The sequence below is a fragment of the Pterocles gutturalis genome, unplaced genomic scaffold, assembly GCF_000699245.1.
Source record: "Pterocles gutturalis isolate BGI_N339 unplaced genomic scaffold, ASM69924v1 scaffold49622, whole genome shotgun sequence".
NCBI classification, from domain to species: domain Eukaryota; kingdom Metazoa; phylum Chordata; class Aves; order Pterocliformes; family Pteroclidae; genus Pterocles; species Pterocles gutturalis.
The window spans coordinates 11,066-26,628 of NW_010109570.1; the positions used below are offsets into that span (position 1 = coordinate 11,066).

The following is a 15,563-nucleotide window of genomic DNA, read 5'->3' on the forward strand; positions in this document are numbered from 1 at the left end:
CCTGCCGCTGCCGCAGGTGCTGGCTCAGGATCTCTCGCTGCCTCTGCGCCAGCATCTGCGCGTTGATAGGGCCCTGCAGAGAAAACCACCACCACCTATCAATAACCACTTCTAAGGCAACATGACCAGTGGAGGCATCTCCACTGGAGGAATCTGGAAGATTCCAGCCCTTCCTTTCCCCTCAACACACAACTAACAATAATATTAAATTGGAGAAAACAATCCTATTAATACTTCTTCTGGGAAAGACTTTCAACAGTGCAAGAGTCAGTAACTGAAATAACACCAGTGTTTAATGTTGCAGTGATTTATAATTGCAAACAGAGAGGCTCATTAAAAAAAAAACCATCTGTAGGAAATAAGAAGCTTGGTTAAAAATGCAGTTCTATGATATCTTGAGTAAACAGCCAGCCACCCCACGTAAATTTGAGAAAGATTCTCAAAAATAAAACAGTAAAATACTTCTTATCATATAGACTGCATTATTTGTATTCAAGCTTTAGAATTCATTTTATCATATAGTATTATTACTGTATTTAATTTGGGGAAGAAAGAAGAAAAAGTGATTATTTTATTTTTTTAAATACTATTTTTCTCTCACCTGTGTTGGCACTCCAGGTCTCAAAGACAGACTCATATTGGAGACACTGCTGATCTGATTTATCAGTGGCTGCCGATTCTAAAGAAAAAAAAACCACAAAACACCAAAACTCAAAAGTTTTTAGAAGGAAGACAAGAGTAGGCAAATTTTATATACAGATGTATATACATCTACTTCCTGATCAGCTGGTTTGAGGACATAGTTTTACATACTCAAGCAGAGACTGGTTTTCCTGCTCAAGTCCTATCATCATTCAGAGAATCCTCTTTCTCAAGGAGATAATACACCATACAAATAACAACACAGGCACCAAGCTGTTTACCAAACATGCTGCCTTTACAGTTCCTGTTCTTTTTGAGTTTGGGACTGGACTGTTGAGGTTTCCTCTGAATTAGACCATATCCTGAAATTTGAAGGCAGAAACGATCTTTCCTCCTCCACTAGAAAAGCATTAATACCTTATTTATAGTACTACAAACGTATATGTTTAAAAATGAAATAAGAAACAACAACATAAAATGATCCTCAAAAGTAGACCAAGGCCAAGGAAAAAAAAAAAAGGATGTAGGTAACAGGCAGCAATGAAAGCATTTAGATTGTTGGAAGAGTCACAACATAACAAATAGAAAGAGACTCGTGTAACAAAAAGCATCACTGTAGTCTTGCTCAAAGACTTATCAAGACCTAGGCTTAAATACTAGGCACATTCTCACACAGTATTACAGAAAGAATAATGGCAAATGCAAAAAAAGATCCAAAATAAAGAAGGTGCAAGGTGCTGTTTCAGCAAGACTCATTATGGCTAGTGTTTTTTAGTGTAAAAGTAGAATTAGACTATAATAAAACAGGGTACACATTAAAGACCTGGTCTGTTTGGAGCAAGCTGACAGTATGAGCCGCCTAGGAGAGGCGCCTGCGCCAGCGTGGCACTGGGCAAGGAAGGGGATGTACCTGCTGTGCCTGCAGCCTGTGCTGCAGCTGGAGCCGCAGCTGGTTTGGCTGGTTCTGCACGATGCCGGCAGGCCGGAGGCCGGGCCGGGGCTGCATGCGCAGGGCTGCGTACCCTGGGCGCTGCCCCATGGAGTGGAAGCTGGGGTCCTGCATGGGTGCGTAGCTGCCCTGCGCCATCTGAGCCTGCGCTGCGTACTGCTGGGAGAACACTGGAGCCTTTTGCTCCATCAGGATGCTCGAGTCCTGGCTGGAGAAGGTCTCTGGGTCGACAGCTTGGCTCTGCGGAAGTACGGGAACAACAGAAACAGTTGGCGGGACATGGCTTTTCACAGGATTATATGAGGCTAATACAGCCACCCTGCAAAACCAGCCTTTTAGGCTGTGAATGTTTTTAAACAGAAAATTACATACATTTTCTTTACCTAAATATCAGACTTTAAAATAAATAGAATTGTACTTTTGAGTGTCAAAACATATTCACGGAGACAAAGTCCTCCTCTTTTTTTTTTTTTTTTAAATGAGGACCCACAATCTTTGTCATGTTCTTAACATAGCGATTGTCATTCTGCTAATGAATAAAAACTTGAAATGACAAATGCTATATGAAAATATGTAAATGAAGCAATGCCAGCATACTTTTGCCATTGAATCAGACATAAATTCAAAGACACTGCAAATGAATAAGAAAGTAGATTTTTATCAGTATCTTTAAACAAAACAATGACTTCAAATAAAGATGCCTGAAACTATTACAGAAGCTAATGGGAACAGAGCATCAAATTCTTTCAGGACACTTTAGCACAAACTGATTATCCTATTAGCATAAAAAAAAGCTAACACAATTCTGAACTCCATTCTAGATACTCCCCTAATATTTGCTCTAGCCAGAATAATTTTATAGCTTATTCCACACTGACCTTGGAAATCAAGTTAATCTAAATTTCAATGCCCTCATAAAAGAAAGACTTTAAGCTCCTATAAAACGTTTGATGGATATTTTAAAAACATGTTCTAAAATGCAACAGTTCTCTTATCTGCAAATTTCTTTAACTGTTTCCACTGAGACATTAATTAAATAGAAAGATATTTACCACTTAGATTGAAATAAAACATTATTCATATTTTTTTTTGGTAGTGGTATTCCAAAAGCTATGTCATATTCCATGAAAGTTTCACACTGCAAAATTGAAGTTCACTGCAAAATTGAAGTTCAACAATAAATTATATCTCCAGCTTAATACATCACTGAGTTCTGTGTTCTACCAAATAGGCTTGGAGATAGTTTTCTCATGTCCAAAGCATAACTTAATGGGTCCTATTTCATACCTAAAATGCAGAGCTAGTTTAGAAGTTATGCTCAGGATGCTGATGAGTGCTGGGAAATGAAATAGGTATTCTAGGCTTGTCTGAGAATAGTAATCCATTACAAAGACATGCACAGCTGTTTTTGGAAATACAATTTTGATGCCAGAAACATCAAGTGCTAACTTTCCCCCCCAGTTATTTTTTTTTTACCACACTTTTTTGCATCATATAAGACTGAAATGGACAAGAACCAACTGGAAGCTAATAAAAAATAACTGCAGGGGGAAAAAGTAGATGAAAAAGAATAGAACAAATTAATGCTGCAAAGTTTAGGAAGCATGTTTGTAATTTAAAAAAAAGAATACAGTTTTAAGTGCTTGGAACAAAATCATCTGCTTCAGGTGAAACTTGTCCCTTAACACACATTAATCAACTAAGAGAAAAACTACGGGTGAAATTATATGTTGCAAGTTTGCCCATCCAAAAGCTTGTTGCCTCCATCACACAAAGGTCTTGATCTTGCTCCTCTGCTCCTAGGTCCTCATATTCCTCTTTTCTTCCTTCCTATACCCAATTTTTGGCCACGATCTTACCTTTCTCACATGCAGTTGCTACTCTGACCACCAGATAAGCAGGAGCCTGTTAATCTTTTGGTTTAGGTCAGGTTAGTTGCATCAAGTGGAGTGACTCAGCACAGGTCAGAAAAAGGAGAGCCAGGTGAGGGTCGCAGGGAAGAGGAAGGAAGACTTAACCTGGGGCTAAAGGATGCTTTTCAGGTGACACTAAGCCGTTAGATGGACTCCCACCAAAATATGTAACTCCATCGTAGACTGCAAGAAGTGCTTTATAATTCCCTTCTTCAGCACACATTTCACCTCCATCTCGACAACATACCCTTTAAATACAATACCTAAAACATTCAATGCAATATCCAGTATACCTGGCTAACTAGTTCTGGTATTCCTAGAGCCCTGTCGATTTCTTCTAAACCATCAAAATTCCTTAATGCCATGTAAAGCTGGTCGAGGAGAGCACCCTCATCACTTGGTGACTCTGATGAAGGATGATTACACAAGAGATCGTCTGGTGAGCTGCCAAACGGCTGCCTGTGAAAACACGAACACAGCATTGGTAAACAGCTGCTGAAAAACAAAAAATAATACCAGAGGATTAGTACTCAAATTGAACTAACAAGTGGAGACACAAATTATTTTAATCGTTGCCAATTTTGTTTAGAAAACTATTCTGGATGAAAGTTATGCTACCGAAAGAAATAACTAAATAGCGTGAATAATGCCTGTCAAGACCCTACAAGCACAGTGTATCCAACAAGTAAGCAAACACCTGAGTGCTGATTTCTTATTACAGGATCAACAGAGGAACAAATAAGTCAGTATAGAATATAGTCACTGAACACAGAAGGTTAAATAATTTTTTTCTAAACTAGTTGTAACTTTGAATTTTAGATGTTAGATCAAGCATACTACCACAAGTAGAAGAGCTACTAATTTCCATAGACACTCTTCTTAACTGGTTTCCTATCAGATTAAGCAAGCCAAGGAGGTCACAGAGGGGTCTGAGGATTGTCTGAGCTCACACAAACCGAACATCTGGAAGAGCTGCCCAGAAGCATGAAGGAGCAAGGAGAAAAGGACATTCCCCTTTTTGGTTGCAGCAAAACTGCATCAGCTCAACCCATCTTATGGAATTGCACTCTTGGGTACCAGTTTATGCACTTGGTTATGTGCATCAGAAGGGTGTCAGCAAGAATTTGGATACTGTCAGGCAGAGTGTGCTGGCTCTATAAATCCTGCTTACCTCACCCCTGAATTTGTATGCAAAGCACACACTCAGTTACAAAGGCAGAATAAAGGTCTATTCAAAACCCAAAGGACAAAACTTACGGCGAAACAAACTAAATCTGAAGTAACACCTTATCTGCAGTCAAATGACATATTTTTGTTTTGCAGTTCACACACGAGCCCTACTTCATGCACAACCCTACAAAACTACAAGAGAAAATATAAAGCGCAAAGCATTCTGCAAGCAAGGGCAGCTGCTATATGCACATCATGGCAGAATCTCATCCCAGATAATTACTCAGAGACAACAAAAGCTTTCACACATGCAGGGAGGAAACAGCACTATATGTGAACCCTTTTTACATGTCTGTTTGGAAAAACAAAGAAACATGTTTGTGTATTTAGTTTCCATAATGAGATCTATGGTTGCCATGGAAGTCTAATCTCTATGTCAAAGCTAAGCAGAAGGAAAGAGCTGCATTGTCAGGCTATACACCTAAAAACCCAAAGGATGGCAAGCAGGAAAACAAAAACATATACTTTTCAATTAGATCCCAGACTGAAAAAAACAAAAATAAGGATATATATGATGTACCTTTAAAACACTGCAAAGTATTAATCAATCTAATGTATAGACAAGCTTCTATAACTCTGACAGATGGGATTATAAATCAGTAAAAGGGAAGAGAAAAAAAAATAAAATCCTTTTAATCAGATTGCCTGCAAACTTTCAAGATTACTTACAAGAAGCGATATATGATCCAGAAAAATAATCAATGGAGCTAGCCAAAAAACCTCCCTCAAACTGTAAATGGGCATGAATATATACGGCAAGAAAAAGTTTAAAACATTTGTCAAATTCTGTACGTAAAACAACAACAATTACTTAGTGATAATCAGATTACAAAATACAAATTTCAAGGATTAACAAAATCAGAAATGGCAGCATCAAACAATTCATCATTTCTGTTTGGGTGTCACTGATCAAAAAATGATTACTTTGAGATGCAATGCAATGGGGATTTCTTCCACCATCTTTAGCTACAAGGAAGTTACAAGAAATGCAAATATAACAAAAGAGAAGAATTATCTGCCTGGCTTGCTGACCAAACATAGCCCTGTATTTTATTTTATGGTGTCATTTTTAAGTGATGGAAACAGTCCTTCTGGCATATGGACTCCCTAACTGGGGGAGAATTAGCACCATGAAGCATCTTTAAAAGCATCAAAAAGTTACCAAAGTAACGGAAAAACATAGACTCATGGAATGGTTTGGGTTGAAAAGGACACTGGATATCATTTAGTTCCAAGCCCCCTGCCATGGGCAGGGACACCTCCCACTAGACCAGGTTGCTCAAAGCCTCATCCAGCCTGGCCTTGAACCCCTCCAGGGATGGGGCATCCACAGCTTCCCTGGGCAACCTGTTCCAGTGTCTCACCACCCTCACAGTGAAAAATTTCTTCCTAATGTCTAGTCTAAATCCGCCCTCTTTCAGCTTATACCCATTACCCCTTGTCCTCTCACTACACCCCCTGATAAAGAGTGCCTCCCCATCTCTCCTGTAGGCTGCTACTTGGTCTCCTTGGAGCCTTCTTTTCTCCAGGCTGAACAACCCCAACTCTTTCAGCCTGTCCTCATAGGGGAGGTGCTCCAGCCCTCTGATCATCTTCATGGCCCTCCTCTGGACTCTCTCCAACAGGTCCAGGTCTTTTTTATGTTGGGGCCCCACATCTGAACACAGTACTCCAGGTGGGGTCTCATGAGTAGAAGGGGAGAATCACCTCCCTCGACCTGCTCGTCACGCTTCTCTTGATGCAGCCCAGGACACGATTGGCTTTCTGGGCTGCAAGCGCACACTGCCAGGTCATATTCAGCTTCTCATCCACCAATACCCCCAAGTCCTTCTCCTCAGGGTTAAGTATAGTGTTAAGTATAATTGTTAACAATAAAAACCAGCAAGACTAGACAGAATCATGCCCATATTAGCGCTCGAGAAGTGAAAATGGTGCAACTTCCCAAAGCACTCACTGTGATACAGAACTTCCAATTCTTCCAACACATTAAATGACAAATTTAATGGCATGTGTATACATTGCACAAGTATAAAATACTACAAGCGTTAAATTGATAGACATTTGGTGAGTATTTTATGTAGGGCTTTGTTTCCATGAGGTGTATAAAATATGGGCCTGTAAAATCTTTCCCTGTTTAGATGTGACAGTAAGACTCACCTGTTCTGATTACCAAAAGCTGCCTGATCTATAGGCAAGATGCTGTCTGGCCATGGTGCAGTCTGATTTGGAGGCGCCTGCTGTTGGCTATACTGAGGTCCTCCTATATTCATCTCCAATTCTGATGGTCCTAGTCAACGAAAAAAAACCACATAACTTTCATGAAAAGAATCTATGTTCACATTAATTCCTTCCATTGAATTATCTATGTTACAGCAAAAGCAAACAAAAACATTAAGACTTCAGTAACGTTACACTTAAAAGCATCATGATTTTTTTGTTTTGTTAAAAATTGCTTTTAAAATTTGAGAAAATAAAATGAGAACTCGAAAGTAGTTCAAAACCATAAAACAGCAGATACAACACCACAGATACAAAAAATTTGTAAAATAAGCATCAAAAAAGTAGTCAATATAACAATGTACTTGCTTTACAAGTGACCAAGAACAATGATTCCCAGCATTTCCTCCTAAAAAACCCCACAGTCTTTAATAAACGAGAGCAACTTCATATCCTCTTTCTTTGGCCATACCACTGCGGAGCTACAGCGTAGCAGGAATTGTTCATATCAATATATGTGTTAGAAGTTAGTGTTTTACACACCTTCCTTCCCACTTCCACAGGCAACTCTGACTATGGAATACAATTCTCATCAAATCTATAACTGAAGTGAGTCTTTTTTTTTCCCCTTTTTTTAGTTTTTTCCTGATTCATCTTTGACAATCCAGCGTACGCCCAAAAGCACAACTCCATGCGCGCCCTGACTTACCCATATTCATGACCTGAGATGGAAGCATCTGCCTTGGGCCAGGCTGGCTGCTGGGTCTCAAGGGGATGCTGGCCGTGGGGTTGCGGATCATGCCTGCTTGCACCGGCCTGTTCATGGCACTAGCCGTGGGCGCGCAGGTCACCCTCACAGCAGGAGCCTGGCTTCCCCAATCTCCAGATGTCATGGTAGGCCGAGGGGCATTGCCACCGATCATTCCTGCAGAAAAGCCAAACAGACTCAGGTGCCGGCACGTGATTCAGAACAGCTTTAACATCACAACTGCCTGATGAGTTACGTTTTTAGCAACGAAAATGCAGCAGTTTCACTCAAAGCACGTTGTACCACAACTGCCTGTCCAGATGTGGAAAGCTACAGAATGATGCCTCATGCTGCTTAGTCAAGGGACTGGAGATTATTATACATTTTACATGAGGAAGATCCTTTTATCATTTCCGAAACACTGTTCAGAGTAAGTGTTCCCACATGTAGTCTGCAACAGGTGCCGAGGGTGTGTGGATAGCCCTAACTTCCTTCCTCAGGAAATGAATCACGTTTGCTGATGTGTGTGTCAGTGCTTTACTTTCCAAGAGCTAAGTGAGAATGAAGACTTGAGTAACAACATGTTATCGCTAAACATGCTTACAAATTAGAAGGATTAAATTTAAATTCGCATTCTCCAAGCATCTTTTGGCAGGTCCTTTCATTCAGAACCTACAGCCTTCTTAGTTTCAAGGCCCACCCAGATAATTTCAAACCAATATATGATGCAGGGAAATTACTCACAGGAACTTTCCGATAGATGCTGAAGTTCATTACCGTTATTATAGGGGAATTCCTCCTACATCTACTGTAAACAACTGATATAGTTTATTTACACTTGGAATATATAGAGTACTATACTCTGACAGTAGGCAAAAAAACCCCAATCAAACCCCAACACAAAACCCCCCAAAACCCAAAGACATGCATTCAGAGTTTTCATATGTTTCAGTTTTCCACAGTCAAGAGAGCAGATAAAATCCTGACTTCAGATTAGACTACTGGTCTCTCCTGTTGCATTTTGCAACATCCTTAAATGAATACTAAAAGCCACACAAGTAATTATTACTCATCAGTTCAATTATTTGGTGATATATAACGAAGGAGAAAAACTCTCTGAAGAGGGTCATTGTTTCAGCTGCTGTACAAAATTTGCTTCAGTGTTACATCCTCAGGTTTGGACTACTTGTGTACATACTGTATCAGCCGAAATATGTGGTGTGCTAGAGCAAATGGCAGGAACACAGATAATACTCTCTAACTTGTATACATAAGATGAATAACATCCTCTAATATGTATACAGAACATGAAAGTAATAGGACACTTGAAAGACTACGAGTTGACCTCTAAACTGCTTAAACAGGATATTTCAGCATCTGGCAGCATGTCTTTTTTAATACTGATGCAAACTAAATACAAAATTTTGACAGTGAATAGCCAGCCAAAAGGAATTATAATACCCATTTATTTCCTCTGAGTTCTTAGTGGTTGTTGCACGCTTAGACAGTCTCATACTATGAGACAACAACCACATAATCCACGACAAGATGTAATACCACTGCAACATCTGATGGCTCCCAAAAAGTTTATATTTCAGAAAATGATGAAAACATTAGCATTTCTTTAATTTAAAATGAGAAATAAGGCTAATAAATAAAGAACAGCTGAAGGCAAAGCCAAGGTCTGTAGAGATATACATCATAAGTGCAACAGTACTGCCCACAATTTTGTTTTGAAAGAACTACTTTTACAGAGAAGTGGTTCATTTATTTGCTTTTTTGAGGCAGAAAGATTGGATTTTTACCTAAACCTCAGCTGAATCTGATGTGAACAGACTATAATTGCAATACACTATGTTAATCTAGACGTTTTCAAGTAGGTGAAAAGCAGTGTATAAAGACTAAAGGACTAAAAATATGCACAAACAGAAATTCAAAATAAACAAGCCAATACATAACAGCCCATGGAATACAATTTTTTCCAAACTTTTTGGAAAGTACTTCTAATAACCCACACTTGTAATAACCCCAACATTAAGTTATACATGCTTTAGTCTGTATACTCAAGTATATTTAAAAAAATGGAAAGTCATCTTACCTGTGCTACCGTTGCCTAAATTTCCTTGGCTCCCTATCATCCCTTCATTCCTGCCCATCAGTCCCGGCTGAGGTATCACTGAATAGGGGCTACTCGTTCTTATGGGTGGGAAAGTTCCTGCACCTGTTGGGTTCTGCAGTGTGATGTCAAGTGGTAAATTCTGGTTTGGTAATAACCTGCCCAGTTGCCCTGCTCGTGGGTTATTAAAAGCTACACAGGAGGAGCAAAGAAAAAAAGCAAAGTTACAAGAATGGAAAATTTACTTGTTCAAAAAAAAAAAACAACAAAACAAAACAAAAAAAACCCCCCAAACATACTTTAAGCTCTTGGGTTGAGCTATTTAATGCATTTACAGACTCCGTATCTGTCTGAGAAACATCCCTTCTTGGCATTTTTATGTAAATTTCAAAATGGAACATTCTGACACTAAAACAGGTATAAGATATATTTAAAACTTTAAATGATTTAACTTACAGAAGAGCCACTACAGCAAAACATACCACCATGTGATGTGCATACTACTGCCAATTAATCTTACCCCTAGAAGGACTGTAATTGCATGCAGACGTCATCCTGGCACAGATTGTTAGGAATTATCTCAGTTTTGAAACTTTTCCAGCATAAACTGTTACCCTGAAGAAGTTACCAAAATTAAGGATAGATTTGAGTCTATATCGGATCTTGTAGCCCCATTTCTACATCTCCCTCTTGATTTTTTTTTTTACATTTTTTGTCATTAATAAAAGTAAGTACTTCCATGATTCAGCAACAACAAATAAGCAGTCCAGAATCAGAGCTGTGCAACCATAATATTCTGGTAAACAGATCCATGCTTGATCATTACTGTCACCTTTATGCAACTGTTTTCTTCTGTTGAGGTGTTTTATCCTCTTAAAATCAGCCTGTGCAAAGAAAAACTGCAGACTGACTCAGAAAAGAAGTGGGCTTCAGATCATGACTGGCAAGTATTTGGCTCAGCTGGTCTCTGGGCAATGTTCCAATGCATGAAAGCATCCTCTATGTGCACAACTAGTTCTCAAACATGAATTAAACACTGACCTTGTGCCTATGATTCCATTTCCAAACATACCAATGAAATACATACAAATAAACTAACCATTTTAGTGAAATTATTATTTGCAATACTTCCTGACAGCTTGCCCTAGGAGACTCTCTGATATAACAGCATCCTTAAAGCAACTTCTGTATTTTTATATTCACCACGTTACAAATAAATTAAAGAACTTCTTTCTTATTTTAGATCAAAGTGGTGATACTTTTGAATTTGAGAACTTAGATGAGGTTTATTAAGTTCTTTTCCAGGTGAATTTGCTTATATGCCTGTATCTGAAATACATCACACCACATACACCTAACCATGAGATCAAAATTTTGTCCTGTTTGTTCAAACAAGCAAACAACACCCACATGTGAGACAAAAATGACCTTCCCAAGCTCAAGGGGCATCATAAAGTCTAAGGATTGAACCAAAACTGGAAAGTGACAGTTTCATAACAGTTTGTCTCAGAAATTTGAAAAATCACATAGATGAGTAAGTTACAATATGGGCAGTTTCACCAGCATCCAAAGATCCTACCAAAAGGAAGGCTGGAAACGCAGCACAAAATAACAACACAGTTGACGAGATGTGATGGTGGTCAGATCACGTATTCTGCTCTTGGTCAGAACAGGACTGAAAGAGGTTCCCTGTCTCCCATGTAATAAACTCTAGCAATTTGGCAAATCTAGTATCTTTCAAGTCTTATATTTGTTTTAAACAGATAAAAATATTTTAAGTGTTTTAATGTAAAATGAAAGCTGGTTATTTCTTCACAAAAAAAAAATCCCAAACTTATTTTGGAATTGTATATGATTTGACATTCATTCCACATTGCTTTTATCTGAGCAGAAGAGCCCCTGAGAAGTTCTGAGAAGTCACTTACTCCTTCTGTGCACCTGTTTTCTGTATGCTCTTCTACTGAAAACAAGGCAGAAGTTCCCTAGGGGAATCAGGCACAGAGACAAGACTCAGATGGGGAAAAAAGTTTCAGGGTTTTAATTTACACGGGAAACAGGATGCTGCTTTTGCAGAACCACTGCTAACCATCAAGACACTCTCATTTACAGTCATACTGTTACTGTACTGCCAAGTAGCTTTGAGAGCAGATTTAAAGCCAGGTCAACTCTGGAAAGGCAAAAGGCTATAATAGAAGGAACCAGCAGACCTCCCTTCAGAAAGAATATGCTAGAGATTTCAGATGCACAGTTATTTCCTTCTGATGTATGTGCTTGCTGCTGTTAATATGCCCATACTTACAAAAATGAGTACATTAAATCCAGGCATCCTTCTCTGAGCAGCACAATTTAAGGATCTGTGGTGATTTTAATATTAAACATCAATATTTATTATTAATATTAATACTTATTTAAACATTTCTAGTAATAATTTGTGTTCATTTTAAAGTTGCATGGTGTTATTTTAATATAATCAGAATGGCTAAAAATATTATCTAAGCCCTACGTTTTATAAAAAAAGCCAGCAATGTACATTTAAGGAAGTAAACAAATTCTGCCATCTGAGCCAACAGGAGAAAAAAAAAATGAAGCAGTGTCTTTTTATGTTATTTTCTTCAACCTTCGTAGCTGATAAGACTCCTGTCTTACACAATTTCCATTAATCTATGGTGGTAGACCAGCATTTCAACACTGATTTGTAAGTTTATTAATAAAGTTAAGGAACACTGTCAGCTGAAAGTGACCCAATTAAAAGCCACAATTTGAAATTAAACTTGGGCATTCCTCTTAATCATATGTGTTTCTATTAATCTTGTGGTTTTAGAAGATGACTCTCCTTTATGCTTACAAAAGCCTCTCTCATCCCTTTTACCAAAGGGCTGCTGGAAAGGAGCGACCTGCACCTCAACAAAATGCACGTGCTTTCCACGTCAAAGCCCCCACAACAGCAGCATCATCTGCAACCACAGCAGGGGACATTTCCTTTATTTTGAGGGTACCCCTTAAAACTCCTCAGAGGGCACGGACTCCCAGTGTGCGAGTGAACTGGACAACCTCCACGTCTTTCGAAATGGGACGACCGCAGATGGCGCTATGTCATCACGCAAGACCATACAAGGACCAGGAGCTGCCCAGTTCCTCCCGGACTGACCAAGGGGCACCACAACCACCTCTTTGCGGGTCCACAAGCTTTGCCCGCACACACATACAGAAGGCAAACTCACTGCTCTGTGAAATCCTCATTGCTGGTTTCTGGGTGGCCACAGCCGCGCCGGGGCTGCTGTCACTGGTGAGCTGCATGAGGTCATTGATGATGGCTTGTTTGTCAACTGAGGCCGCTGGTGCGCCTGGGCGGCTATCTGGGAAAAGCTGTGGTAACTGGCTGTTCTGCAGGTCATCCAGAATCTCCTCCAAGTTATCCAATTCACTGCCTGTCTGCAATAAAAAAAAAACCAACAAACACAAACCCATAGTACGCGTCGCTGCTCGCCTGCTGTCGGCGTCCTGCTCACACAGAGCCAGGCAGCCCGCAACTGTTAAGCTTGCACCGGCTTCCAATGCTGCCTGCAAGAAGCCAAATCTGGAGGAAGCTCACAAAGTTGTCAAAAAACGACTGTGCAGGCTTTCTGGGACTTGTCCGCCTTGCATTTGTGGAGGCCAGTGTGGCACTGGCACCCCTTCAAAACCCCAGCATTGGGATGTACGAATCCACACAATCTGTGCGTCAGGTAAAGGGGAGATTCTCCCTGTGCACTCTGTGACTGGTGAGGACAGCAGGGATAATTTGGCGGGAGAAGAGATCCAACAGTGATGAAGATGGGGGTTTTATGTAGGTATAACCAATATTCCTTTCAGCACAGTCATATTTCTAGTCTCTTTATGACTTGATTAAAAGCATATGACGGAAAAGTTGCTTAATGGCTAAAACAATTCCCCATATGCATTTTCTTTGTTGCATTCAAAACCTTAACACTGAACAACTCTACATGAGTTAACTGGCAAGAAATATACAGTTCAATGAAGTTCTATAAATCAAAACCTGTCAACTAGTTGCTAGATTTAGGAATTTGTTTTTCTCACAAATCAGTGAAAATAACTTCTCTACAGTAAGAAGAAAAATAGAGTTACATTCAATTCAGCAGAAACTTACCACAAAATAAAGATGGAAAAAAATTAAGTTCGTCCTATACTAACATAAATATTGACCTACATGTTTTTCTTAAAAATGCTGATATTCACCAGTATTTTTTTTTTGTGTGTCTGTCTATAAACCCTCATAACTAAAATCCTTTTCTGACCAAAATTTGGAAATTCTCCAATCCCAAACCTTTAAATAGGGTAAAACTCTTTTGGGTAATAATTACCAACAGGCAGTCCGGTCTCCGTTACCACCACATTGCACAGGAAACATTTCACGTCAGTATTTATAACAAAAACCTACTCAACATCAGCGCCTTCTTTAGGAAATGTGCAATGACAGAGAGAGGCAGAGAGTGAGCTGCCAGCCATGAAGGATGGGGAACCGAGAAATAACACCACAAAGATGCACACAACTGAAACACAATTCTTCCTGTTCTTTTTTGTCCTACCACCACATCGTGAACTTGTTGCTTATTGAGAGCAAGCTTACACTGCAGATCACAGGATAATGCAGAAATACCTGAGATGGCTTTAACCTACCAACCCAAGGCTCCCACTGCCTAGCTAGGAAGCAGTGCACGTTAGTCTGTACTAAAATCCTCCTGCCAGAGCTAACTTGCTCCTGGAAGGCCCAGCTATTTTACTCAAAGGTAGCTAACTAAGATGCCTTGAGGTTACATCTTTACATACCTTTTTTGGATGACTGGCTGCAGATAAACATGGCATTACGCTTTACTCCTTCCACGTCACCTCCTAGTCTTACAGATCAGAATACATGGCGCAAAAGAGGAAGGAGCTTACTCCGTTAAAAGGCAGCATGTGGGTGATCTGGAGGCTGGTGTTATTGGCAAAATGGTAGGAAATGACAGAATCAGAGGACTGGAAGAAACTTAAAGCCTCAAGGCAGAATCAGTGTATGCCATTCCCTACAGAAGTTCATATAGCCTCTTGTTAAAGACATCCAGTGACAGAAAATCCACAGCTTCCTCAGGGAATTGGTTTCAGCACTCAGCCATCCTCGGAACTGGAGTTTTTTTCCTCAATGTCAATGTATAATCTCCCTCTCTGAACTTCAGGCCTTTCCCTCCTGTCATATTTTGAATCCGGAGAAAAAACTGTGTTCCCCTTTCTTTTTTTAACTTTTTCTGTATTTGAAAACATGTGCTTTTTTGGGTTTTAAGCTGAGGTTAATAAGGAATCTCAACTTCCTGAGCATATAACCTGTTTCTTAGACCTCTCATTGCTCCTGTGGACGGACTTCAGTCAATCTACACTTTTGCTGAAGTTCCATGTCCACAACAGGACTTAAGATGAAGTCTTACAACTGATGAGTAAAGCAGAAAATTTACTCTACATATAGTACACTCTGGTGGCATATTCCAGAAAAGCCTGTGTTTTTCTGGAATTACGTGACATTACTGACCCTCACTCATCTTGTGCTCACTATGATGATCTCTAGACACAGCTCTGAAAAAGTCCCATCTAGTCAGTTGTCCCCTCCTTAAAAAAAAATCTGTGCCATTATTCTTTACTAATTATAATAAATAGCATTTGTTCATCCTGAATGTTCTTCTGAGATTTTTTCCTCCATATCTCCTGGTTGTAGATGAA

At 39.5% G+C, this 15,563-nt stretch overlaps 1 protein-coding gene across 1 annotated transcript in view; it reads right to left on the reverse strand.

Moving 5' to 3' along the window:
- Positions 1-15,563, reverse strand: part of NCOA2 (nuclear receptor coactivator 2) — a gene marked incomplete at both ends in the record, with an annotated part of 47,661 nt that overhangs the window by 11,055 nt on the left and 21,043 nt on the right. Inside the window, 8 exon segments of the mRNA XM_010073014.1 lie at positions 1-73; positions 602-679; positions 1,553-1,831; positions 3,798-3,963; positions 6,892-7,021; positions 7,661-7,876; positions 9,798-10,007; positions 13,037-13,247. The exon segment at positions 1-73 is cut by the window's left edge and continues 23 nt beyond it. Of these exon segments, the coding sequence (XP_010071316.1) occupies positions 1-73; positions 602-679; positions 1,553-1,831; positions 3,798-3,963; positions 6,892-7,021; positions 7,661-7,876; positions 9,798-10,007; positions 13,037-13,247 (1,363 nt within the window).